At 40.4% G+C, this 26,599-nt stretch overlaps 1 protein-coding gene across 1 annotated transcript; it reads left to right on the plus strand.

Moving 5' to 3' along the window:
• The first annotated feature begins 13,252 nt into the window (after nt 1–13,252).
• Nucleotides 13,253–16,982, plus strand: LOC4352799 (transcription factor PCF8-like). The gene is made up of 3 exons (NM_001423628.1): nt 13,253–13,439; nt 14,296–15,238; nt 16,665–16,982. Exon 2 carries the CDS (start codon nt 14,341–14,343, stop codon nt 15,232–15,234), a length of 894 nt encoding a protein of 297 aa, NP_001410557.1. The 5' UTR covers nt 13,253–13,439; nt 14,296–14,340; the 3' UTR covers nt 15,235–15,238; nt 16,665–16,982.
• Nucleotides 16,983–26,599: the final 9,617 nt, after the last annotated feature.

The raw sequence follows: 26,599 nt of genomic DNA on the forward strand, positions 1-26,599 counted from the left end.
AATGGTAATTTGTCAAAATTTTAGTAGGATTTCTTATATCTATAACTAATATAAATATTCGTATTTTTCCGGTCGTCACTTCATCTGTACACCAATTTTTCGTCCATCACCTCCCCCTAGAATCCCAATCGGAATTCAATCACCCCCCATCCAAAAAAATTCCCAATCGGAATTCAATCACAAAAATAAAATCGGAGGAAGCATATTCACACAAATATATCAAAAAAAATAGATCGAAGGGGAGGTCGCTGTCGAACAGCCGCCGCCGCCGCCGAACCGCCGCTGCCGTCACAGGTCGCCACCAGCTCCCCTCCCGCTAGATCCGGTGGAGGGGAGGGGCGCCGCCGCCGCCTCCCCTCCCGCTGGATCCGGCGGAGAGGAGGGGCGCCGCTGCCGCTGGGACGCCGGCGAGCCGCCGGCGCCTCCCCTCCCGCTGGATCCGGCGGAGGAAAGGGCGCCGGCGCCCCTGTCCGCCGCCTCCCCTCCCGCCGGAAGGGAGGCGTCGCCGCTCGCCACGGTCGAGCCCTCCCGGGGCCCCATGGCGAGGGAGAGGAGGCTGGCCGCTGCTCCATGCCGCCGCCTGTGCCGCTCGAGGTGGGGAGGGGGGGCGCCGCGCCGCCGTCGTCGCTTGGGGTGGGGGGCGCGGGGGGCCGGGGGAGTGAATGGTTAGGGTTAGGGTTTAGGTATATTTATTTAGGTTAGGATTAATATGGAGCATCCATTCGATCGGATGGCTCTAGCAGCTCCCGCGTCGGGCCGCCGGCCTATTGGGCCACCGAATGGAGGATGCAAAATGGACTTCAATGGAGAAAGAAAACATGCCAGACACATAGAATAGACAAAAGGGAGGGGATATAAACTTTGCTATATTCGGCCCAAACATAGGAGGATTTTGATTTTATTTTTTCCAATTAAATAATTGTTAAATGATGTTTGTATTATTAAAAATTAGCAATTTAAGCTCTGATAATTCCAATAAAATTCCAAAAAGCGTAACTAATAATGGAGAATTTAATAAAATTAAATTTAACCATGTCATTTTATTTTGCACACTTGCTTTACTTGTAAATTGATTTAATTATACACCTACCTACTTAAAAATACCAAATATTTTAATTAATTACATAATGTAATTTTTTCTCAATTTTTTTTCTGTACACTTCCCGTTGCAACGCACGGGCACCTTTGCTAGTAATTTACCAAAATTTGGTAGCAAACAAAATGTAGCTATTTTTTTAGCAACTTTATCAAAATTTGGTAAGGTTAAAAATGGCAGCAAAGTGAACAGGCCCCTAGTCCAGACTAATATAAAAAGCAACGAGTTGTAATTGCAATTAGCACCGGCCCATTAACCCTCCAATTAGCACTTCTCAAAAGAAATTGTCGCCAAATCCGCCTCTTCCCCATCGCAAAATCCCCGCCCACGTCGTCAAATCCTGCTCCGCCCCTTCCCTCTCGCTCCAAACAGCCACCGGGCGGCACCGACGCCCCTCCCCGCCGGTGCCACCAGCAGCGCCTCTTGCTCAGTCCCGGCCAGCGAGTCGCGCAGGAGGGAAGCGCCACCGGCGGCGAGATGAGTGGCGGGGGAGGCGGCGACGGCCGCGAGCACGGTGTTCTACGCGGAAAAGTACCACCCGATCCAGGCGGGCAGCACCGACGTCGCCCCCACGACAACGCCCCGTCCTCCTGCTCGCCGCCGTCATCCACTACGCTTCCTGTCTCCTCAGCGTCCCCATCTCCTCATCGCCACGCTGTAACATTCTCAAATTCTAAACTAAAATTTAACTGCATCATGCTGGCTTTTAATTAATCTTGTGTGTTTTAAATATTTATTTGATTTCTAATTGGTTCAAGTGTTACTTCCTTAGAACCCTACTAATTTACCCTAAATATTCCCTTTATTCCAAACCTTAGTGAATTTGAGCAAATTCTCTCAAATTTCAAACTATAGATTATTTCCTTAGTTTACCCTAACTTTAGTGAGGATTTGCTTTACTTCAAACCCTAGTGAAACCCTTCTAAAATTCATAGTTTAAATTCAATCTTCTCTAGGAAAATAATCAAAATTTCTGAAATTCACTGTTCTTTGCACATAAGGTGCTCGATGAAATGCCCAGCCCAACTAGAGCAGCCCAACCACCACCCAATCTTGTGCAAAGTCTAGAATTGATCTTAGGGGACCACACCCCACTCAAAACCGTGGCTTTCTTTGCTTCTTCCTCCCCTTCACGTGCGCCGCTCGGACATCCGACTTAGCCGCGCGCCGTGCCGCCGCGCGTCGGTCTCGAGATCGATCGCGCGTGCCCGATCGCCTTGGCGCGCCGCTAGCCGTTTGACGCCCTCAGACCACCGCAGCCGCACCAATCACGGCGACAACAAAGCCGGGATGAAGACCGCCGCAAGGAATCGCCACTCGACGCCGTGCGCTCCCGTCCAAGCCGCCGCCGAGTGCGATTGCGCTTCTACCCGGGGTGAATCACGCCAATTCTTGCCGCATGGTTGGATTAAAGTTAGACGGTGGTTTCCCCCCTCACAATTCAAACCATTCACCCCCGAGTCGGCCGTTTCCACCCTCGCCGCCGCCGCACGTCGCGCCCGGATTGGCGCCAACACGTCGCCAGCCGTTTCTACTCGCGATCAAGCCAATCCTTCGCCAGTAAGTATTCAAACGTGGTCTTCCGCCACTCAAATTGATCTTGGCCGCCCTCTCACAGCCCTTTCCACCCCAGCCATATCTAAAGTTCGAGCTCATCCATGGCGATGACGGTGCCCGAGCTCATCCACTTCTTCTAGCCCTATAAATAGGACCCCAATCCCTTCCTTGCCCATCATCGATCATCAATAACCATAGCCCCACAACCCCGAAGCTCTGCTTCACCAATCCATTCCATCAACCACCATCGCCCGTTGGTCGAACACCTTGTGCGCGATCGACTCCACACCCTTCCATTCATCCTCCGCCCTAAATATCCCTTAGAACACCTATATCCTATCATGTTCTAGCATAAGTCCTAACCGAAGCCCTGCGCCGAGTTTTACCTCGCCACACCAAGCCGAGCACCGCCGCTCCCGCATTGCTCTGTTCTTCACCGCCGCGAAGTTTTTCCGGCCGCAATCCGTCATTTCAACCGATCTCGGTGAGTTCTTCCGTTTCAACCATCTACATACTCCCTAGATTCCATTTTAGCAATCCCTTTGCACTATCATGCCACCCTCTGGGCTGCCGACGTGAGCTCGGCCGCCGCCTATGGAGGCGCTCGTTGGCAACTACCCTCCGCGCCTTGCCAAAGGTTGGCAAGCTGCCGGAATCCATCTAGGTACCTCGTAGATGCTCTAGGAGCCCTCCCCTAGCCTTGTCTAACTCATATCATCCCAATCGCCTTCACGGCCTAACCATGTCACCACCGCCCTAGCCGCTAGGCCATCCACACAACAAATTAACCCGTACGCCGCCGCTCACCGTCGCCGGAGAACTCTAGCTCCCTCCCCTCCTCGGCCGCAACCCCTTTCCCCCTCCATCACCACTGCAATCACCAACCCTAGCGCCGCCGGCCGCCTTTGGGGAACGGCTGGAGGTAGAAGAAGAGAAGAGAGAGAGAGAGAGACTGACAGGTGGGACCCGCACACAGTAACATTTCACATTTAATTGATTTTCAAACTTTAGAAGCCCATATCTTTTAAAATATAGATCCAATTCCAGTGAAACTTGGACCAATATTCTTCTAAAATCATTCTCTATCTTTTGTGCCCCCTTTTGTTATTTTTTCTATTTTATTTTATTTTCCCTATTTTTCTTATTTTGGATTTCATTTGAATTCCTTTTTGAATTTGAATTTTATATGTATAACCCTAGGTCTTGAGGGTTCTTCTGACTCAATAGATAATATCAATCAATCTCAGGACATCGAGCAAGGCAAGTTACCATATACCTTTGATCATTTAAGCCTATATTCTACAAATTATTTATTTATAGCCTTCTATTCAATATTCTATTTTATATGCATAAATCAACCATAGAAACCCAGATAATTTAGTATTGCTTACTTTGCTTACAATCTGGTTAAAATACCTTATACTTAGATTGGGACAGTACGTAAGATTTGGTTGATTTCCGGGTGGCTAGTACTGTCTCGATCGATATAGTTATTACCAGGTACTTATGTCGAACGAACGGGTACGACCGCAGTTTCTAGAATGGGGACAGACCTAGTTATTATGTTAATTAGCAATATGGCACCTCTGTATAGTGGTTCTTATTTTTAAGTCCTCGCACAGGAGGCAACTATAGCCGCGAAGGGCAACTTTAACCATTACCATGTACAGGTAAATTGTTTGTGATACTCGAGTATAAACTATATGGTATATTTCTAAACCCTGATCGAGATGACGTGGTGTCATACGATCAGTTCCCCTTAAATACCTCGGGAACGCCGTAACTCCTCTTGCTGCTGTTAACAATACGTTCAGAGCATATGAGGATATAAGTTCATGGAACAGGTGCCACAATTGTTAATGACTTAATACTAGGCCATGACTAAAGCCGATGATTATCAGCAAGTCGTGGACTGCGGGTAAAGCGTACATCTGCTGCAGTAGAATATCCTTGAAACTATTCGAATAGCCGTACTCATGGAGTTGAGTACCGGGACTCATATGGTACCCTGGTTAGAAATCTAAAGTCTATATGTTTATAAATTCTTGCTATAACTCTCTCAGATTGTTTATTACTGCTTTTTGCAAAGAACCCTACTATATGTCAATGCATAACATATTTCTATGATAATTTGCTGAGTATTGTGAATACTCATCCTTGCTCTTATAACCTCTTTTTCAGATCTGGGTCAAGAGGAGGACCCTTATGACTATTACTACGATGATCCCGATAACTTAGAGAATCCCTAAAGGTTATACCTCCCTAGTCAGAATGTATAGAAACTTCCGCTGTGTATTAATTATTAATTAATTAGTTAGGTGAGTACCTATTATTGTAAAACCCTTAGTATTGTAAAACTTTAACGTATGCAATGAATAACCAGTTATATTGTATGTATCAATATTTACTGATTCAGGGATTGATACATTATCTTAGTCGGATCCAAGTTGTTAATTCCGGGTTCCGACACACGCCCTCTGCATCACCACCGCCCCGCTGCATGCCGTCGCGCTCCCACCCGCTTCTCAGATCACTTCTCTCTCATCCAGTCCACTTCTCTCTCAATCACTCCATAGATTAGGGTTGGAGCCTTGGGGGATTGAGGCATTGGGGGCGTCTTGGCAAGTGGCAACAACGACCCAGCCATGTTGCAGGCTTCTGCAACGAACAGCGGCAATAGACCTGCGGCGACAACGAGTAGTAAGCGGAGGTGGGCCGTGGGCGTGGAGCCGCGCATCGGATGCCGAGTGTGAGCCGGCAGAGGCAGACGGTGGCGGCACATCAGCGAGCACCTAAGCAAGGGCACTGGGCGACAAGATCGCTGGTGCAGTGGTGCCGATTGCCAAGCAACTAGCAGATCAGGCCTTCCGCCATTGGGGCATCAGGGCATCAGGAGGCGAGCAGCAGTAGCTAGCAGAGGAAGAGCCAAGGTGAGTCAATACTAATTACTTCCTCCGTTTCACAATGTAAGACTTTGTAGCATTGCCCACATACATATAGACATCTATATATGTGGGCAATGCTAGAAAGTCTTACATTCTGAAACAGAGGTAGTAAGTAGTCAAGTAGATACTGAATCAATGAGTCATGGTCTTGCTATATTAGTACTTTCTCAAAGCATCTGAAAAAGAAATGGTTTACACATGCCTTTCACGTTTTTACCATGTTTAGTTTTCAATCTTGATGTTATGTCCATGTCTGTTTTTTTGCTCCTGGCTCCTGCTTACAGGTTACAATTAACAAAGCCTTCTTTCATTTACAGATTTCAGAGCAATTTCAAAAACTGAATTGAAACGGTGTGATTTTGTGTGAGTGAGCAAACAACTCTTCATGATGGTCAGGTATCTGAACTGTTAAACTAGCATATGTTAAGCTTGAAGAGGCAACTAGAGAAGACCTGCCATTGGTGGTCACAATGGATGAGCTTAGCCAGCTACAGCTGCAGCTCGAGTCAGCTCTGAGCAAAGCCTGTGAAAGACTAGGTGGCTCAGTGCAAATCTATATGAAATAATATACAAATTCAGCACAAATTTGGTTGAAATCTGTATGGGAGTGCTGTAAAAATCATCAGCGTTTTATACACTGATAAGTTGGTTGAAATTGTGATTCAGTATATTCATAATCCCCTTTCATATTGCAGAATGGCCACCATTTCTTTTGTTTGAGAATTTTCATATTGCTCTGGTCTATGTAATGGCCACCACCAGTCCAAGGAATGGCATTAGCGAGCTGCAGGCTGCAGCATGTCAACTGTATGTATTTCTTGTTTTGGTGAATTTAATTTGTTGCGTAGAAATGGAAGTTAGTGGTGGTGGTCCTAAGGATGAATTTAGTACTATAATCATAAGGTTAGGGTTTGTGGACCAAAGTTAGAAGGGAATAAAAAAACATCATTACAGGCTTGAAGCAGTTCTACAATTTGCTCACCTCCGAACTTAACATTAAACTTAAGAATGTTGCTCTGTCTTGACACAAATATACTTGTATCCATTTGAACCATCTGAGTTGCTTCCATTGATCTTTGCTTCGCCTTGCAACATGGCCACATTCAGTGACCGTCATGCTTCCATGGCCATTGCCAGTGTTACCTGCACAGCAGTGTCCAATTTTTTTTCCCCAAATTGGCCTAATGCGCTACACTGGCCATTTATCTGTTGCAACGTTCCAAACCTTTGTTTAATTTGTCTGTCCACCTTTGATACACCACCTCTATAACGGAGGACATTGTAAGGGGCTTCACACCAATTTCATCAACAAGATCCGTTGAACTTTTCTGCTTCTGATGTTAATTGTTTTTTTTTAAAAAAATCATCTCTGTTGCTAATATATATATATATATATATATATATATATATATATATATATATGCATGCTTTGATCCTATGATCATCTCTACTTTGAACATAGTGCCCTCTCTATCATGACTTGCTTGATTAGAGACATTATTTGTGACCAATCATGAACCCCTAGAGCACAAGTTTCATTAGTACAGATACTTCTATCTGTGACGGGCTCTAATATGCTTAGAAATAGCGGGCCGTCACAAGGAAGTCATCTCAATCGGGCTGAAAAGTGTCCGATTGAGATATGGTCGCACATACATGTTAGATGGGTATAAAACTTAAGCCCGTCACGGATGACCCCTATCAGTGACGGGCCACAACTTTAGGCCCGATTGAGATAACATTCCATATCTCAAACGGGCCTCAAGTTGTGGCCTGTCACATCAGTGACGGGCCACAACTTTAGGCCCGTTTGAGATAACATTCCATATCTCAAACGGGCCTCAAGTTGTGGCCTGTCACAAATGACCATCATCTGTGACGTGCACCAACTTGAGGCCCGTTTGAGATAACAACTTTTGCCCAATTGAATTGATTTTTGGTAGTGCCAATCCGGTACTCCATATGTTCTAAATTATAAGGATTTTTAAGATTTAAATTTTGTAGCATAATATTAGCATTCTTGCATCGATTCCCATGAGTTACCATCATTTTAATATTTTCACAACCAATCAGATGCTTGGAAAGAGAATCATAACAATTCAAAATTCAAAATTTGACAAATGAATTAACTGAAAAGAAATATTTTGCATAACATTAGTAATTGCTAGACAATCTAGAAATACTTATTTTTTTCTAACGATAGGAGTAGTATAGAATTTGAACTCATTTGGGCAAAAATTTTAGTAGCAAACCAAAGGGTTTAGGGTTTATGGTAAACATCTTTTTGATATTATTGAAGCTAGCACACAAATTAGTATCAATCTAAACAAGCACTTAATATCAAGGTGATAGTATCAATGAGTGTATGCATAATTCTGCGCATGCATATTTTACTCATTGTTAGTATATAAATATTAATCCAAAATTTGATTTTTGAAAGTAATATTGCCTTGCATTTTAGGATGGGGAGTATTTGGCTACCCAAGCCATAATATCCCGCCACTATATCCACCACTGCGTTAATTATATCCCTTTCTTTCTATTTCAAATAAGAAAGAGGGCAGTAAAACACCAATGATTTGACATGCTCCTAACTTTTTTTTGACGGGTTTCGTGACGTCCAGGCAGGCGTGCCCTCGGCCGGATGGCCTCAGGACAAGCTCGCAACTTACAATGGGCACTTGCTGCTCCTGAAGGTTGCTATCTCGTTCTACATGGCAGGAGGATTTCCTAACCAAATCACATGCGAAAAATGCTTTCACGAGCAGTTGTTTTAAAAAATAGCCCGTGAAAAATGTATTTTTCTTGCAGCGGAAACTTAAAGATATTTGCATTTGTAAATGTATTTTCACGTACGGTTCTTTTTTGGGCGCCCGTAAAAATACTTGATTTGTGCAGGCCATCGGCTAGAGGCAGGTCAGGAATCACCCGTGTAAACGGATTATACGCCGCCTAGAAAAATGATTTCTGCACCAATGTATTATGATTTCTATGTCTATGAAAGCTCCTTTGACTCCAGCCCCATAAGCTATTCTTTCACCAGCACCTGCATATCATATCAGTGCATGCATGGATTATACAGGGATGCAGGTGTGCTATCTTTTACGTAGGCTTTTGCAAGCACCGATAAATCAAAAGCTGATAGTATATAATAAAGCTAGCACCCATATGCATGTTACTAGCGATGGAGTATATTATGTTCTTGTCGATCGAGAGGACGCGCATGCTACAACTCTTCAACTCCACAAAAGCTAATTCAGCTTTAGGCTCATGAATGCAAGCACGAATGTAAGGACGAATCGTCCAATTAAAAGCTAATTCAGTTCAGTTTGTTTTCCCCCCTTTTTTTTTGATCGAGATGAGCATGCACCAATTGGGGATCAACCACATTCCCAAATCAGTATGCTTCGATTCGCAGGAAAGTACACCAGATCGATGAAACGATTCATCGATAAAACATTGTATATTTTTGCATCGATCGATCCCAGTTCAGTCCTTGTCCAGATCATGAGAATGAAAAGGCTGAAGAACACGCATAGCAAATTAATTAAGCTGGTCAAATGCAAGTACAGTTGATCGAGATTTTTAGTACAAGTGTTGTAATCACATTAATTTTACCCATTATATCGATGTGCATATATGTAACTAATAAACATCATTTTATCTATTCCCTCCATCTTAAACTATAGCAACACTGTAACTTCGTATATACTCTTTTTCCTGAAGGGAGTAGCTAGCATTCTACTCCATCTGTCCCATAATATAAGAGATTTTAGATGGATGTATGACACATCCTAGTACAAGTTTATTAAAATTCATTATACTATGATGCGTCACATTCACCGAAATTTTTTTTATATTATGGGATGGAGGGAGTAGCTTCCCTAATCTGAAAGCATTTTTTGTTTGGATGACCAATTGACCACTTGATAAATAATACAATTGCATTTGCAGCTGGCAACTCAACATGCATGCTAGCTCTGATGAAGATTGAGGTGGTGTTTAGATCTATGGAAGTAAAGTTTTAGCATGTCACATCAGATATATGGATACATATTTGAAGTATTAAATATAGTCTAATAACGAAACAAATTACAGATTCCGCATGTAAACTGCGAGACGAATTTATTAAGTCTAATTAATCTATCATTAGCAAATATTTACTCTAGCACCACATTGTTAAATCATGGAGTAATTAGGTTTAAAAGATTCGTCTCGCAATTTACACGCAATATATGTAATTAGTTATTTTTTATTTATATTTAATACTTATTCAAATATTCGATGTGACAGGGTGAAAAATTTTACCAGGCCCTAAACAATTAATCCGATGAAGCAGCTACTAGTAGCTAGCACATACTCCGTATACGTCTTAGTCGGGTCTTAATTTCCAAAGCAAATATAGACAAGTACACTGCACCCCGTACGGTGCGTACGGAGAAGAGAGGATTAAAGCTCTAGAAAAAGATCGGTCAATTCGCCTATATATACTGTACTTAATTAAGTGTGTTGCTTAAGTTTGAAATATATACTGTGGGAGCTAGCAGAGAATTCAGCAGGCGCACGTCAGTACATCACTGAAATGAGCTTCATATATAGTAGGAGTACTCACTTTGTCCAGGGATGTAAAAGATTTTAGGTTGATTAGCAGAGTTCTTAAGGTGAAATTACTTTGATGCTAGCTGACGGTTAAATTTTCGAGAAAAAAAAACCTGTCAACCAGGTCCCTACAAGTTTACTTGATTAGGAAAGATCATGTCTAGCTATGTACCCACCGGCGAACACAATGGTTGAATGGACTGAAAAATCAATACTTCCAAATTCCTTATATCTACGGATAAAATTTTAATAATCAAAAACCCCATATATTCGTGGACAGAGAGTATACCGAGTTACCGACTACTTTCTCCGTTTCACAATGTAAGTCATTCTAGCATTTCCCACATTCATAATATGAATGTGGGAAATGCTAGAATGACTTACATTGTGAAACGGAGGGAGGACTTTGGTTAGCCCTTACTAACATGTGTAGCACAGTATTAATCTACTTAAAAAAACAAAATTAGCGCGCTTCTACAGAACGCATGAATTTTACATATATTTCATTCATGATTTACTTACTTCGATTCCTCCAAAATCTGTTTGAAAATTTTGTCCATTGCAAGGAGGCCTTTTTGGTAGCATCTGTCAAGTATATACTCGCAGCTTGGCTATATGCAGACAAGGCCGGCCAGGCCGTGTGGCCGCCCGAGGCCCCCAAAATCTAGGGGCCCCCTATATACACATATAGTATATATACTACGTACCGTATAATTTTAGTTCATGAGCTATGGCTCTATATTAAGTTAGACAGCTAAATAGCCTAATATAGAAAATAAATTTTAGTCCATCGTCAGGCCTGTTTTAGCGAAGCCGAAGCGATCTTCATCTGACTCCCGTCGCTTCGCCTCGATCACATCACACCACTCACATCGTGCAGCCTCAATCACGTCACGTCGCTCGCTGCTCCTGCGCTCTCGGCAACTTCTTGACTTCTTGGCATCTCGCAAACGGAAACAGCAAGTTGGCAAATCGTGGCTCGCTAGTAGCCACGCTCGTGTCGATCGTCCGCCGATCGCCTTCTCTGCTCGCTACTGCTATTTATTTCTATTTGAAGTTTTAAAATTTTATATATAGATAATTTTATCACATCGAATATTAAATGTTGTGTGTTTATATGACTATATATATATATATATATATATATATATATATATATATATATATATATATATATATATATATATATATATATATATATATATATATATATATATATATATATATATATATATATATATATATATATATATATATATATATATATATAAGTTTTGCCTTGGCCCCAAAAACCCAGGACCGGCCCTGTATGCAGAGTTGCTGACCCAAATGCAAGTGGCTTGTAGCTTAGGCCCTGTTTAGTTTCCACCCAAAAATTTTTCACCTTGTCATATCGAACGTTTAAATACCTGCATAAATATTAAATATAAGCTAAAAAATAACTAATTGCACATATTGCGACTAATTTGCGAGACGAATCTTTTAAGCCTAATTGCTCCATGATTTGACAATGTGGTGCTACAGTAAACATTTGCTAATTACGGATTAATTAAGCTTAATAAATTTGTCTCGCGGTTTACTGACGGATTCTATAATTAGTTTTTTATTAGTGCCAAAACACCCAATACGACACCTTATATAATACTCGATGTGACACGTCAAAATTTTACATCATTTGATAAACATCCCCTTAGTAATACTAGTAGAACTGTAGCAGTCTACGACGACTAGTACGTAGAAAGTGGACTAGTAGTAGTATGTAGGTACATTTAACAAATGCAGTAGTGTACAGCACGCACAGCCTGTAAAGGAAAGGCTACTCCTCTTTACACCGTCTCTAAAGTGGAAAGCCGTACCCCTACTGTCAACTGTTTCCGGTTGACCGTCCACGTCACCTGCCAGATCTCATCATCTTCCTCTTCATTTCACTAGCTTAGCCTAGCTAGCTCCATTCATCACCATCGGGCTGCTGTTAATTAGCGCTTAATTGGCACCCCCACCACAATGGTATGAAAAACACTCATGAAAGAAATAATCTACTCCGTAGGGCTCCATCCTTTGGCTTATTCTAGAAATAAGCCAAACATTAACGAAAAATAATTTATGAATAAAACTTTTATATATGTGTTCTTAGCAATCAAAAAGCAAAGACTAAAAAATAAACTTCGATGAAAAAAACCTCAAAATCAACTTCAAATTTAAAGTTGAAAATTCAAATTTTGGCTGATAAATATAAGCATAAGTGAAAAGATAAGGTTGCACCATAAATCTTTTTACGTTTTGGACAATACCGAGATTAAAGACACTAAAAAGTCTTTTAAAAACAAACTAGCACTTTAATACAATTAAATATTTATTTATTTTATAAATATATTAGAATAATAGATAGTTAAATATATATTTTTAAAATCAAAACGTTATTCAAAACATTAAAAAAATATGAAACCAGGGGAGTAATGTACAAGTCAAGAAAGAATAGTTTTCTTTTTTTTGTTAATGCGAATCACAAGATTTCAACCACCTGATATCCTCAAAAAAATTCAATCAAATTTACTTATCGTAGGATCACGTCAAGATTCATGCTCCGACGATAACATCCGCATCTTCTTGCATAGTGGCTTATTTTTCCTTAACCTGAAAAACGTTTTAAACAATAACACAAAATCAATGATTAACTACTTATTTCCCTACCTCATGTCAGTATTTATTACAAAATTACATTGCAATCGAATCGACTCATGGTCACCCAAATCAACCACAATGGTTAACCACCCATTTCCGCCTAACTCATGTGGTCACACTTGTTAAAAACATAAGATCTCTTCGATATAATCCATTCATTTCATCTCCAAATAGTCCGGCTAAATGGTTGTAGAGCAGTACATGGTACAAAGCACGACCGTAATAAATCCGAAACGTGAACCTGACTTTTTTTTTGCAGTCAAGCCCCTGCATGGTACTGTGCGCGGGGCACATCCACGAAGTATGGAAAATCCGAGGTCTTTTCTGAAAAATGTGCTCCTCTATATATGTGCTGAGCTTGCAGAGAGTTGCTGAGCTCAGCTTGCTCAGAGGCGATAAGACCAGCTAGCAGCAGCAGCAGCTGCAGCTACAGCTTGCAGGGCGCCCAGCTCACAGCATCAGAGAGATTCAGAGTAGCTCAGAGTGAGCTTTTGCTCGTTGGTCCCTCGAATTCTGGAGCTAGTTCGCCCGGGTCCTCGGTTTCGATCGATCCCCTTCAGGTGAGCGGCTTTGATTCCTCTCTGGGGCGGCTGAATTTGAGCCGGGGATTGATTTGGGGTTTTTCTTGGAAGGATAGGAGGTGAAATATCTCGATTTGGATTGATCTTCAGGTGTGTGTGTGTTTTGGTCTGGTGTTGATGTGTTTTGGGAGCAAGATTTGATGCATTCTGTTCGGTTGAATTCGATTTTCGTCTGTTGGATGGATGCAGTTTTGAAAAATTTCCCCCCTTGGAGGAAAATTTGGGTGGTGTTTCTTCAGAGATTTGTTTCCTTTAAGTAATGCAGGAAAATGGTGATGAACTGATGAAAGATAGTGGTTTGAGAGTTTCAGTTAAAGCTATTTTCCCCCCATTTTTTCTTGGAATTATTTTGTCCAGAGATTTCTTGATTTGCTTGCCAGATTTGACTCTGGGAAGATGGGAGCTTCTGATACATGACCTCAAATTACAAATTCTTTAATCAACTCGACGTTTTGATTATTCTTCTTGTTGTTAGCCCTAATTGAAGTTCGTTTTGACAAAAAAAGTTGTCACAGCAAAGTTGGCACCATAAATAATTCTGCAAGAACAGCCGCAAAAGGTTCAGATTTATGTTTGCTTTTAGTAGATTCTTCCACAAAGCTCCTACTTTTTCATAAATTGCAATGTACAATCCATTTACAAATCAAGGGAGAGCAAATGGGCTACCAAATTTTACTATATTTGCAAATTGCAACCTCTGAGAAGATTTTGTGGACAATTTGAACTCCCACAAATCTTTTTTTTTTTTTGCAATCTTTGCCACCTCTAAAGCTATCATTTCGTAAAGAATTTTTTTTACAAATTTTATCCCCTTTTCCCCCCCAAATTTGAGCAGACGAAGCGGAGGCGGATTTCGCATGAGGTAGCGCAAGCGTCAGCCATGGAGGAGGTCGTCGTCGGCGGCAAGGAGCGCAAGCGCCCGCGCGGCGCGCTCGTCGGCGTCGGCGGCGGGGGCGCGTCGGCGGCGACGGCGGCGGCGTGGCGGACGAGCCGGGTGGCGCGGGCGGCGGCGGGGGGGAAGGACAGGCACAGCAAGGTGGTGACGTCGCGGGGGCTCCGCGACCGCCGGGTGAGGCTGTCGGTGCCGACGGCCATCGCGTTCTACGACATCCAGGACCGCCTCGGCGTCGACCAGCCGAGCAAGGCCATCGAGTGGCTCATCCGCGCCGCCGCGGCCGCCATCGACGCGCTCCCGTCGCTCGACTGCTCCTTCGCCCTCCCCGCCGCCGCCTCCTCGCCGCCGCCGCCGGCCGCCGACGACGCCGAGGTCAGCACATCCGAGACCAGCAAGAGCTCCGTGCTCTCCCTCGCCAACGCCCCCTGCGACAACGGCGGCGGCGCGTTCGCCGAGCTCCTCCACTGCTCGAACACCAACGGCAGCAAGCCATTGCAGCAACAGCAGCAGGCGACGCTTGCGTACTACGCGGCGGCGCAGAGCGCGCACATGGCGGCGCCCATGTCGTTCGAGGTGATGGCGATGCCGCCCCACCTCGCGTTCTCGCAGGAGCAGCAGCAGCACGCCACGGTGGCCGCCTTCGATCGGGGCACACTTCAGTCCAATGCGTCGCTGTGGCCGCCGCCGCCGCAGCCGCCGCCGTCGCAGCACCCGTTCCTGCTGCAGAGGTTCGCCGCCGCTCCGGCTGAGGTCGCCGGCCTCCCGTTCTTCCTTGCAGGCGGCGTCGGCGGCGCTGCTGCTGCTGCTCCGGCGGCGACGACCAATGGTGGGGAGCGGAGGCTGCAGCTCTGGGACTTCAAGGAGGAGAGGAAGACATGACTAAGTAAGTAACATTTTTGTTAAAATTTTCGCATGTTTTTAATCTTTCGATTTGCTAGATGAACCTGTTCCATTGACAACATTCAGATAATAAAATCTTGCGTATTTTATTTTAAATTTTTTAAAGAAGGCAATTTTTTACCTGGTTTTTACATCCAACCGGATATATGCAACTTATTAAAATTAGAAACTTAGTCTCTCAAAAAACCTGATATGAAATTTGCTCATATGGAGATTTGAACTTAAGATTTTAGGGTGCTACTCCTACTCAGGTAGCATTTGATGTATTGGTCGTCAAGGATAGGTGGTAGATTACAATAGCTTCGCTTGTTGGTAAACATCTATATGTGCAGATGAAACCATTAGATTGTTTTGTTCTTGATGGCCAAAATGTAGTGTTGTTCTTATTCAGCATCCATGTGTAGCACTAATTTGCTTAAGCACTTTGCAAGACCATTGTGGTGAACATGCTAGCTAGAGATACTGAGATATTTCAGTGCCAAGCTGCTATTGGTTAATTTGGAGTTGTCATCTAGAACAAGTAAATGCAGTTAGCTAGTTTTTCCCTGATGAGGAGCAGTAGCACCATAATTATAGCAGAAGTTATCATGAAGTTAACTCGTCGAATTGAGAATAGTGAACTGTTGTGCCAGTTAAAATTATTTAGCATTATTATGTACCAGGCTTGAAAAAAAAAGAGAGCTGTATTTCTCAAACTATGGACGAGCACATCACTGAATCCAGATAACTTTATGCAACAGAGTGTCCTGGACTACAAAATACTAAACTATGCCCCATAGAGACTGTAGTGTACATGAAACATGGTTTGGTCTCAATTCATTTCAGTCATGGGGTTTAGTCTTCACTGTTGCAATATGAGTCCAGATTCCAAAGTGTCAATGTCTTCTTTGGACCATGTGTGCTTCATCTTGACCATGATTTATATTTCAGTCCCATTTGCCATTGATTGTAAATTGAACACTAGTCTGTTCTCCTATTTCTATTGAATCTATCATGAAGAACTCTGTCTTCTGCAAGTGGTTCAAATGGACTGGTTATAACTCATAACCAGTTCCTTGCCAAGTTAATGTTTAAACTACCTAATTGCTTTCAGCAATTTGTAGGGACCATCTAAAAAAAACTGTATGAAAAATATTCAATGGAGACCTAGCTAATGACCTAGTGTGCTAGACATACATCAAAGTTCTAATTTGCACTATACTTTGATCACATTCCAAGGCTTTCTGCACTATTTAAGATTATCTACTGCTACCATTATACTATCAAGTAGTAGGGTAACATGAATCTCACTTAATCTGATTGGAGCACATTCTTTCATGCCTCAACTACTTTTTGAAAACCTTGTTTTACATTATGTATGCAATCTCATTTACTAATATTCTCTTATCGTCCTAATTTCATCAATTCAGAATTGCCTGGTGTTATGTCTGGTGTTGTGCCACAAGTCAAAGCCGATCAGCATGAAGAAAAATTCAGAACAAGAAAAAGTATTCAGGAACTGAAGATGATGTCAGCGCCAGGAAAAAAACTTAAACACCAGAAAAATGGATGTAATTCCAGATCTATGATTCTTCCGGCTCATGATTTCCATTTCTCTATTCTCTAACAATGTACGATTTAATTGTAACCTTGACTGTGTTGTGATTCAGAAACCATGTCATTCTGTTGCCTGTACTTCGATAATTTTGTCACATACTGCTTAATCAGAGATGCCTGACATTTTCCTAGAGACCCTACTAATACATCTCAGTGATCTAACCTTCTGCTTAATTATCGAATGACACTATATCCGGCTTTTTGCTGGGCCGGAAGCCCGGAACTGGATTAGGACTTGCGTGCGGGCCATTTTGGTGGGCCGGGGATAAATTGAGGCATATTAATATTTTAATGGGCTCTCTCGACCGGCCCAACCCCATCTTGGCTGATCTTTTTGGGCCAAGAACCACATACTTATCTATCCGGCCGAAACTCAAATTAAACTCACCGGTTTCCTCGCTCCCCGCCTCTCTGCTTCCTTCCTCCGCTTCTTGCACCGCAACTCGCGGCCAGAGTTGGGCGGCTGTGCCTGCGTGCGGCGCGAGTGAATCCAGTGGTGGCGGTGTGCTTGTCGTTGCAGTGGCGAGGTCCCAGAGATAACAGCAAGACGACAAGGATAGAAATTAACAGGGATGATAGAAAAGTGGACGGAAAACGCGAGGGAGTGGTATGGAATCAATTTCTCCAAATTCCAGTGGCATATAGCCGATATCGTGAATAGTAGTGCCATTTTTCTAATTTTGCATATTTGTAGAGGCATGGATCCAATTAACCCTTATATTTCAGGATTTGCTATGTCACTTGAACGACATGGGCTTATACATTATGCAGACCAGATACAGAAACGACTAGATTTATGCATTATTTTTGTTGTTGTTTGGGAATTGGGATTCATCGCTAATAATCCAAGACAACGATACATACGACAATCTGCAGAACCAATAAAGCAAGCAAGCAAGCACAGAGGCTTTGCAGCAGCAATACTTACGGCCAAGGCCGACTCGGAGTTTTAATCTCCGAACCCAAGAGAGGATTTTTTTTTCTTCTTCTAATTTTCCTACCGAAAGCAACGGGATCAGAGATTAATCACCTTTACGCACACTACTGATTGCGACTTGATCAGTTTGGATCGTGCCTAGAACTGGTTTTTCTTTCCCGTTTTGCGTGAGAGCTGGATTGCTCAGCTGAACATCCTACGGCATGGAGCAGAGAGAAAGTTTCTGCCAATTATCAAAGGGATAATCAGATAAATTACAGATGTATATGTTCGGTCCATGGATCAAAGCCTACACTATTTCAAAGCTTTGGTGGTGCAAATTCAACAACCTGCAAAGCATCTTCTGAATTCTGAACATTACTAATGCGTCCTCTTTCATAATTTTTTGCTTGAACATGTTCTGAATTCGAATTCCATCCTGTTTTGTAATCAAAGCCACATATAAGAACACTTCACCTTTGCGTTCAGAAATACTGTATATCGAATCTTCGGCCGAGGCCCTGCATTCCAGTCCTTTGAGAAGTACAGCATGCATCGAATTTTCGGCAATGCAGAAATTCAGACGATCTCCCAGCAAGGCTGTGCCAACTACTACAGCAACTGAATTTCTACTCGTGCAGATGTGCCAGAGTATTGCAAACTGTGATTGCAGGACAGTACAAGAGTAGATGAACTTTTCTGTTTTGGATTCAACATTAGAAATCCAATACAGCAATACATACAGTGATCTGCAGAACCAATAAAGCAAGCAAGCAATGAACTTTTGTTTTTTTAAGCAAGAGAGGGCAAGGGGGTTCGGAATTTCAATCTCCGAAGCCCAGGGCTGGAGGTTTTTTTTTTCGGCTTGATTTTTCTTCAGAACCCGCCTATCTGAAGATATTTCTGAACTTTTTTTTTACATGATTTCTCAACTCAGTGAATGGTTGATACCTTGAGAAGCAAATATGCGTATCTCAGGGGTTGTTCAGATTGATGTCATTTCAAACCATATCATTTTTTGGTAAAGTTGCTAAAGACGTGCATCCATTTAGTTTTTTTTACCAAACTTTAGTAAATACTTAAGAAAATCATGCCAAAACTTGGCAATATTGCTAAATTGTCAAATTCTAATAAGGTTTATTTTGGTTACAATCTGAACAGCCCCCTCAATTTTCAAGTTCCAGGATTTAGCATCTCATACAAACATCCAAAAAAAAACATTCTTTTCATTTGTCTGCCTTACACTAAAGAGGATAACTCTACTTGGAACAGCCATGGCAGACGAGACGACGCTAACAAAAGAGAGATTCCCTGCACACGTAGGTCCCAACATTTTCGATGTTAAAACGCCACAACATAATGAGAAATTTTCCTTCTGTGATCTGAAGTAAGCGTTGTTTATAGGAAAAGATGCTCGGAGAAAATTAACTACTACTCTTAGATTAACCTAAGAAACTTGAGCGCTCACAATTTCAGACCTATTTTTTTTTCCAGGAAGAAGTCAGAATGGGCTTCAATTATGGACTTCAAGGGAGGTCAAACATACATTTTTCCTTTGGGGCAATTACAAATTTGCCACTAGTTTAAATCATTATTGCAAGACTGTCACTAATAAATTGCAATAATATCACTAGAACTGTCATCAAGTGGCATCCTTGCAAAATTAGAAAAACCAGTGGCAAATTTATAAATACCCATAATGGGTGTAAACCTGGCCTTTGCTTCAACCAAGTTAAAACTACAATCACTTATTACATAATTGTCTACTTTTTTCACGAACGCTTTACATAATTGTCTACATGGGCTTCAATTGGGTTCAGTTCATTGTTGTCTTTGGGCTTTGATATCTTCCCCGTTGCCAAATGGGTCCAGAATCCATAGTGTTGTAGTCTTCTTTCTTTCAGTTCAGACTTACTGCTTAATTTGTCTAGGCCATAATTCAGATTTTAATTTCATTTATGCTTATTGTAAACTGTGGTTGAACACCTGTCTCTTCTCCTATATCTTATTCTGAATAATCTACCTTTTTTTTCAAGTGATTAAAAAAACTGGTTAAGTAGTTTTTGCTAAATAAATTTCAAAAGCAGCTAGTTGCTTTCAGATATTTGTTTAGTCCCTCTAAAAAAATTGTTACATACAATGTACCTGGGGACCTACTGACCCAGCATGCTAGATATACATCAGAATTCTAAGCTGTATACTTTAATCACAATATCCTGAACTTTCTGCACCTATTGAAGATCACCTACTTTAATCACAAAGTAAAGTACTAGCAGACAGGCATGCATCACTCTTATGATTTATCAGATAGTACATTCTTTCGACTGTTTTTTTATGCTCTGTTTGACATTATACATCAAGTATATCATGCACTAACATTCTTTGTTTTGAACTCCAATCTCAGGGCAATAAACTTTTCCACAATTTTGCAACACCAAAATTTTAACAAACTGACAACATTATCAAATTTTAGTAGGATAGGTTAAATGTGTTGTTAAAATTTTCTAGGTATTACCAATGTTTGGTAACAAACTAAATGCATCCACATGTTTGTCAATTCTGTGAAAAGGCATGTAGCCTAGTGGTGTAGTGAACTGAGTAGCACCCCAAGATTCTAAGTTCAAATCTTCATAGGAACGAATTTCCCTGTTTGATAGGCTAAGTTTCTAATCTAAAAAGGCTTGTCTAAAAGAATAAAAAATGTTTGTCAATTTTACCTAAAGAATAATATCCGGTTGAATGTAAAGGCCGGGTAAAAAATATCCTTCTCTAAAAAAATAAAAAAAATATTTGTCAATTTTACCTAAAGAATAATATGATTCAAAATGACACCAATTTGAACGGGCTCTCAATAAAAGTTGCCTGGTTGTGCCAAAAGTCATGGCTGATCAGCATGAAGAAAACCTGAACAACTGAACGACAGAAGTTTTCAGGAACTGAATATCGAAAATGGACGGTGTACGATTTGTCTGTGACCTAAAAGGCTCAGACTGCTGTGATCAGAAACCATGGATATGATCTGCTGTTGTACTCTGATAATTTGAATCAAATTAAACTGATTAGGTGCCTGACATTTCCTAGAGATCTTGCATATTATCACCTTCCGAATTGAGCTGTATTATCTTTGTGCTTGTGAAGAGAAACTCTGAAACTGTACTAATAAGTAAATATTTTTTTAAACAACAATAGGTAAATAATTGAGAAACAAAGATGATTAACTGAAACCCAAGAGTCAGGACTCAGGATTATCATCTCATACAAGTATCCAACAAAGGTTTTTTTTCCCTTTGTCTATTTTATATTACCAGAAGTCAACTCTGCACCTTGCAAGTATGCATTTGTCAGAGTTGTCACTGCGACACTTGTCCAAGGAACAAGATATTCAGCTGCAAGAGTTGTCAAGTAATCAATTATCTGTGTAGTATAGCATCATCCATCTCAAAGAAAGAACAAAAGAGTTTGACATCTTTTCTTTTTTTATGAACTTGCATGCGTCTTAAAAAAGGTAAAGACTAAGGATAGAGTAATTGAAAAAAAGGACAGGTCAGAAGTGAATTTATCTGTCATAATAGCTACAGTACTACACAACGGTGTCATTTTCTGAAAGAATGACATTTCTTGGCACTGTTCAAACTTTATCCAGCAACAGTCAAACTGGCGATGCATCCATGCACAACAGGAGTTCAGAAAGCAACCAAAGGAAGAACTAGTAAAATGAAAGCTAGCAGACCTTGATGCAAGAACTGCTGCAAAAAAGAAGAAGAAGAAGAAGAAGAAGAACAAGCAGGATTAACAGAGTTGAAATCCAAGTAAGATATGATTGTTATGTTCAGACCTTGATGCCTACGTCCGTTGAGACATGTCTCTGTTCATAGCTCATCAGCATCTCCAGAAGTCCATAGGAAAGTAGGACGTAGATAGATTAAGAATCAACTGAAAGCACAGGTCGTTATCAGTTGGTCACTAATTGTCTAATGGTGTTTCAGTTGTCATTGTTGATGAAACTGAATATTAAGGATCATGGAAGTTAATGAAGACTTAAGCTAAGCCTGTCCGGTTGGTAAGGCACCGCTAATTTCAGGGAAAAAAAACAAAGACGAAATTTACCCGTCTCCTACACTTGCTAACCAAAAGAGGAAAAAAAAATCAAAGCACAGAGAAGAAGAACAAACGGAACTAACAGTGGAGTAAATTACTATCACATAATCTGGCTAAGATCAGGCCAGAGAATACTTTGACCTCTCAGGGCAAAAAACTATGACGATTGATCTGGACTTCCTGGAGTCCTAAAACATCCAGGAATCTGACAGAAATTCGCATGATTTCCATACGTTCTGTATGAAGTATGACCACTCACAAACGAGAAAGGCATGTGCTAATCAGTAATATTTTGTAAAAATTCCTGTGGTTGCCAAATTGTGTAGAACATGGAAAAGTATCATACTAATTTTTTTAGTTAGTTGCTGATTTCCACAAGCAAGTAATCCAGGGTGGATAGATATACTCCATATGTTCCAAAATATAAGCATTTCTAAGATTCAAATTATGTACCACAATATAAGCATTGCTAACTGATTTTTATGATTCCTATCATTTCAATGATTCCAAAGTTAATCAAATGCTTGGAAAGGGAATTCAAGCAATTCAAAATTCAAAAATTAACAACTGAAATAACTAAAAAAGAATCTTTTGACCTAACCTTAGTATTTGCTAAATAACCAAAAAATCTTTATATTTTGAGACGAAGGGATTAATTAATATTGTCAATGGGATCAAGAGTTCATAGCTTCTCTGCAAGTACATACATGCATCATGCATGGTAGAGTCCATGTCCATTCGGCTCTAACAAGGTCTAATCAGATTAGGATGGCCTGAGAAAGTCAGAGATAGAAAGTTCAGAAATGCTGCTATTTAGGAGTACATTTATCAATGAACATATGAATAGGATAATGTGCATACCTCCGCACTTGTCATTACAACACTACTCCTACCTGCCATCCAACTGTCCAAGTACAACTGAAACTCTTTATTCAGAAAAAAGGTACAACTCAAAATGAAACGTAAGCAGATCAAGAATATAGTACTGATGTAGTACTGAAAAACAGGACAAATCGATCATTAGCAGAGATTCTTGGAAGGAAAACAGGACAAATAGATCACTAGCTAGAAAATAATGGGACTTCTAAGGGCTAGAAAATGGATTACAAGATATGGGATTTGGATAGAAAAATGAGTGAACGTTTAGGATAAAATAATGCGTAAATAATGGATGGCCAAACTTATCACAGGTGACCAAAATTTCCAGTCAAGCCCAAGCTGCCCCACACCAAGCTCCGCCCCTGGTTTTCACCATAAATTTTTCCACCCAACGAAGTGTAAGTACGTATTTAGCCATTCATTCTTTACACCTTATTTTATCATATGCCTCCAGTCGTTTGTGTAGTAAAATAGGACAGCAGCAAAAATGAAAAGAATTTCAAGCTACCCATAGCCGGTCTATATAATATGAGTGCATATACTATCGCTATGTTTATCCATTGAGACGTTGACATTGCACGCTCATCGATAAGTAGTCACTAGTGTTTCAATTTGATTTGGTTTACCTAGCTCCACAGAGGCAATAATTCAATTAACAAGCAACAGGCACAGAATTTAAAATTGAAACGAACTATACAATTTATTTATATTAAAAACTCATTATTGCATGACTGATCCGATCGACTTAGACACGCCGACTATAAAACTACTCGTCTCCAACCACTGATCAAGCAAATTATTTGGGATCAGCCAATGAAACCAAGTCAATTGCTTGTATGCAACCGATCGAGTCAGGACACGTAAGTTAAGCCTCATCTCGACATGTTGATGAAAATCATGGATATGGATAATTTCATCCACCAAGATTTAAATCCTGTTGACTATATGAAATTATAATTTGCAGATGCGTTTTTAATATAATTTTAGTGAGGTTATGGTCTGACCACTTGTGCGTGCATGTGAACGTGTATTAGAAAGCATATTCACGTATGGACGAGTCTAGTGTGTATATATTGTGGTATGCATGTGCATGTATTTTTTTCATGTAATCGAAAAGGTTACTATATCATAACTTTTGGTTAAAAATTAATCTAGACAACCTATTAAGATTCGATGCTAAAATTTACTATATTTTAATATGAAGGTACTCATAGTAAATACTCCATCTGTATCAGACTATAAGCCCTTTGGACTTCGATCAAAACCAAACTACTCCAATTTAACCAAATTTATAGATAAATACAGTAATATTTACAACATCAAATTAGTTTCATTAAAAATCTATAACTGAATATATTTTCATAATATATTTGTGTTGGGTTGAAAATGTTATAATTTTTTTACAAACTTAATAAAATTTAAAACAAATTAATTTTAACCAAAGTCAAAACGATTTATAATACGACGTAATTAAACCGTGAGAGAGACGGAGCTGGACCAGCATTTGAAAAGTCAAAGGACACAGGTAGGACGTCATCAGACCCTCGGAGAAAAGTCAGAGCAACACGTCAGGCGAAAAAAAAATAGAAAAAAGTCAGAGAGCCGTATATCATGGTGCGTGCCAGATGATGAGCTAGTTGCGTCACGTATGATGCAAACCCAAATTGTGTCCGTACATGTGTCCTGCCGGATCCCTCTGAATTTGATAAGCTAAGGGAGCTGATTAAATTATAAAAGCTCACTAATAAGCAAGGTTACGTGTAATACGCGAGCCTGCGTGTACGTGTTGACCTGGACGTTCTTCGTGTGATAAGATTTCTAGATAAGTGATGGGTTGATTGTAAGGGGGGATCCATCTCCATAGCAACATTAATTAAATGCTTATATATATATATATATATATATATATATATATATATATATATATATATATATATATATATATATATATATATATATATATATATATATATATATATATATATATATATATATATATATAAAGAACTCCATAGCAAATACTTTATTTCAAATAAGAGTTAATTTTCTCGATTTCTTGAGATGTCACTGAGCTAGTTAGCTTGTGTATATATATAAATGGATAAAATTTACTGCATGATATCTAAAGTTTATGTTTTTTTAGTGGACATCGTAAAAAGGTGTCACGGGCAGAGGACACCTTAGAAAACTGATAATTTGCTGAATGGCATTTTCGGTCCGATTGAAGACAAAAATTATTCAACAAGATAATAACGTCTCTAGGGCCATATGCCTCTAATACGGGTTAGAGTGCAAATTTTAAAATTATGCAACTATCAATTTTTACCAGGCCATTGCCTAAGTATATTGTTAGCATACATCATATTCAATATTCACTCCAGCGTTAGGTTATAATCTTGTAGATAGTCCCAAGGGTATTCTCGCCTTTCTAAAAATTTATCTCTTCAATTGGATCAGAAATGTCCTCCAGCAAATTACCATTTTTATGTGTCTTTCAACCATTACATATTTTTACGACGTTCATCAACAAAATTACATAAATTTAGAGTGGTCTGTAGGAAAATTTACCATAAAAAGTAACTGAAAATATGCCAAAAGCTAAGGAAGACTCGTATGATCGTCATTATTTTTGTTCTAAAAAAAGATCGATCCTGATCTGGCCGCCAAAATTTAGATGTTCAGATTAAGCTTATTAGATTCATGGGATGAGTAATTTACAAGGTCAAACTAACAGCACATCTTGTACAGTGCATCATTGGAGTATGTTAATGATGTAGCTTCGTAACCGGACGGAGCATTAATTACACACCGCTAGTTCCAGAATAAGATAATATAAATTGAAATTAAATAAAGGACATAATATTGTCATCAACTTTTCATATGCATTATTTGGCTGAATTAGTCAAGTCTCATGCACATATGCATATTATTTTCGAGGCTTTTGTCGATGTACATTGACACTTGACGACACATCCCTAAGTTAAACAGCATGATATAGCCTGTGTTTAGTTCAGCGCAAAGTTTGGATTTTGATTAAAATTGGAGATGATGTGACTGAAAAGTTGTGTGTGTATGACAGGTTGATGTGATGGAAAAGGACTGAAGTTTGGATCCAAATTTTGGATCTAAACACAGCCATATATGACCGGCCAGGCACTATACTTTAATTTGTACTATGCATTTGCAGAACTGCGTAGGACGAATAACATACTTCCAGGACAAAAAAGTACCGAAGTTCATTACGCTTACAAGTAATTAAATTAAATAGGAGGAGAAGTCTCTGATTGGTTGTGAAGAAAAAGCTACATTTTGAGATGAACGAAGTACTCAACTTCGGTTGCATATCGTACGGTCGGAAACGTACGCTCATACAAAAACCACGCTCGTTGATAAAGAATTTATGCGATCGTTTTTACCCCTACACGTGAGGACGTGATGGGGAGGCCGTCGAGGTGTACATTATCTTCACCAGCTTCATCGTATACACCATATTGCTCGAGGCAGTACGTACATGGTGTTGGTTTTGCTAGACTATTCCATTCACCTAAAAATTTCCAATTACCAAAAAAAAATGCAATTAATCAAGTCTACACCAAAATCATGGTGGTGCAAAATGGTGCACGCAACACAAACACATACAATGACACAATCTCGTAAAACGTCATTACTTCCAAGTTTTTATCTATATATATCCCGCTTGCTTTTCAATATTTACCTTACTCTTTGTAGGATAACCTTTTCTTCTCCAATTATTGGTAGATTGTCCCCGAGTTCCTTTTTTCTTCCATCTATATTACCACAGCAACATGATGGCAATTGGCACATATATATTCCTTAATTTAATAAAAACGATTG

This window comes from Oryza sativa, chromosome 12 (genome assembly GCF_034140825.1).
Source record: "Oryza sativa Japonica Group chromosome 12, ASM3414082v1".
Classification (NCBI taxonomy): Eukaryota; Viridiplantae; Streptophyta; class Magnoliopsida; order Poales; family Poaceae; genus Oryza; species Oryza sativa.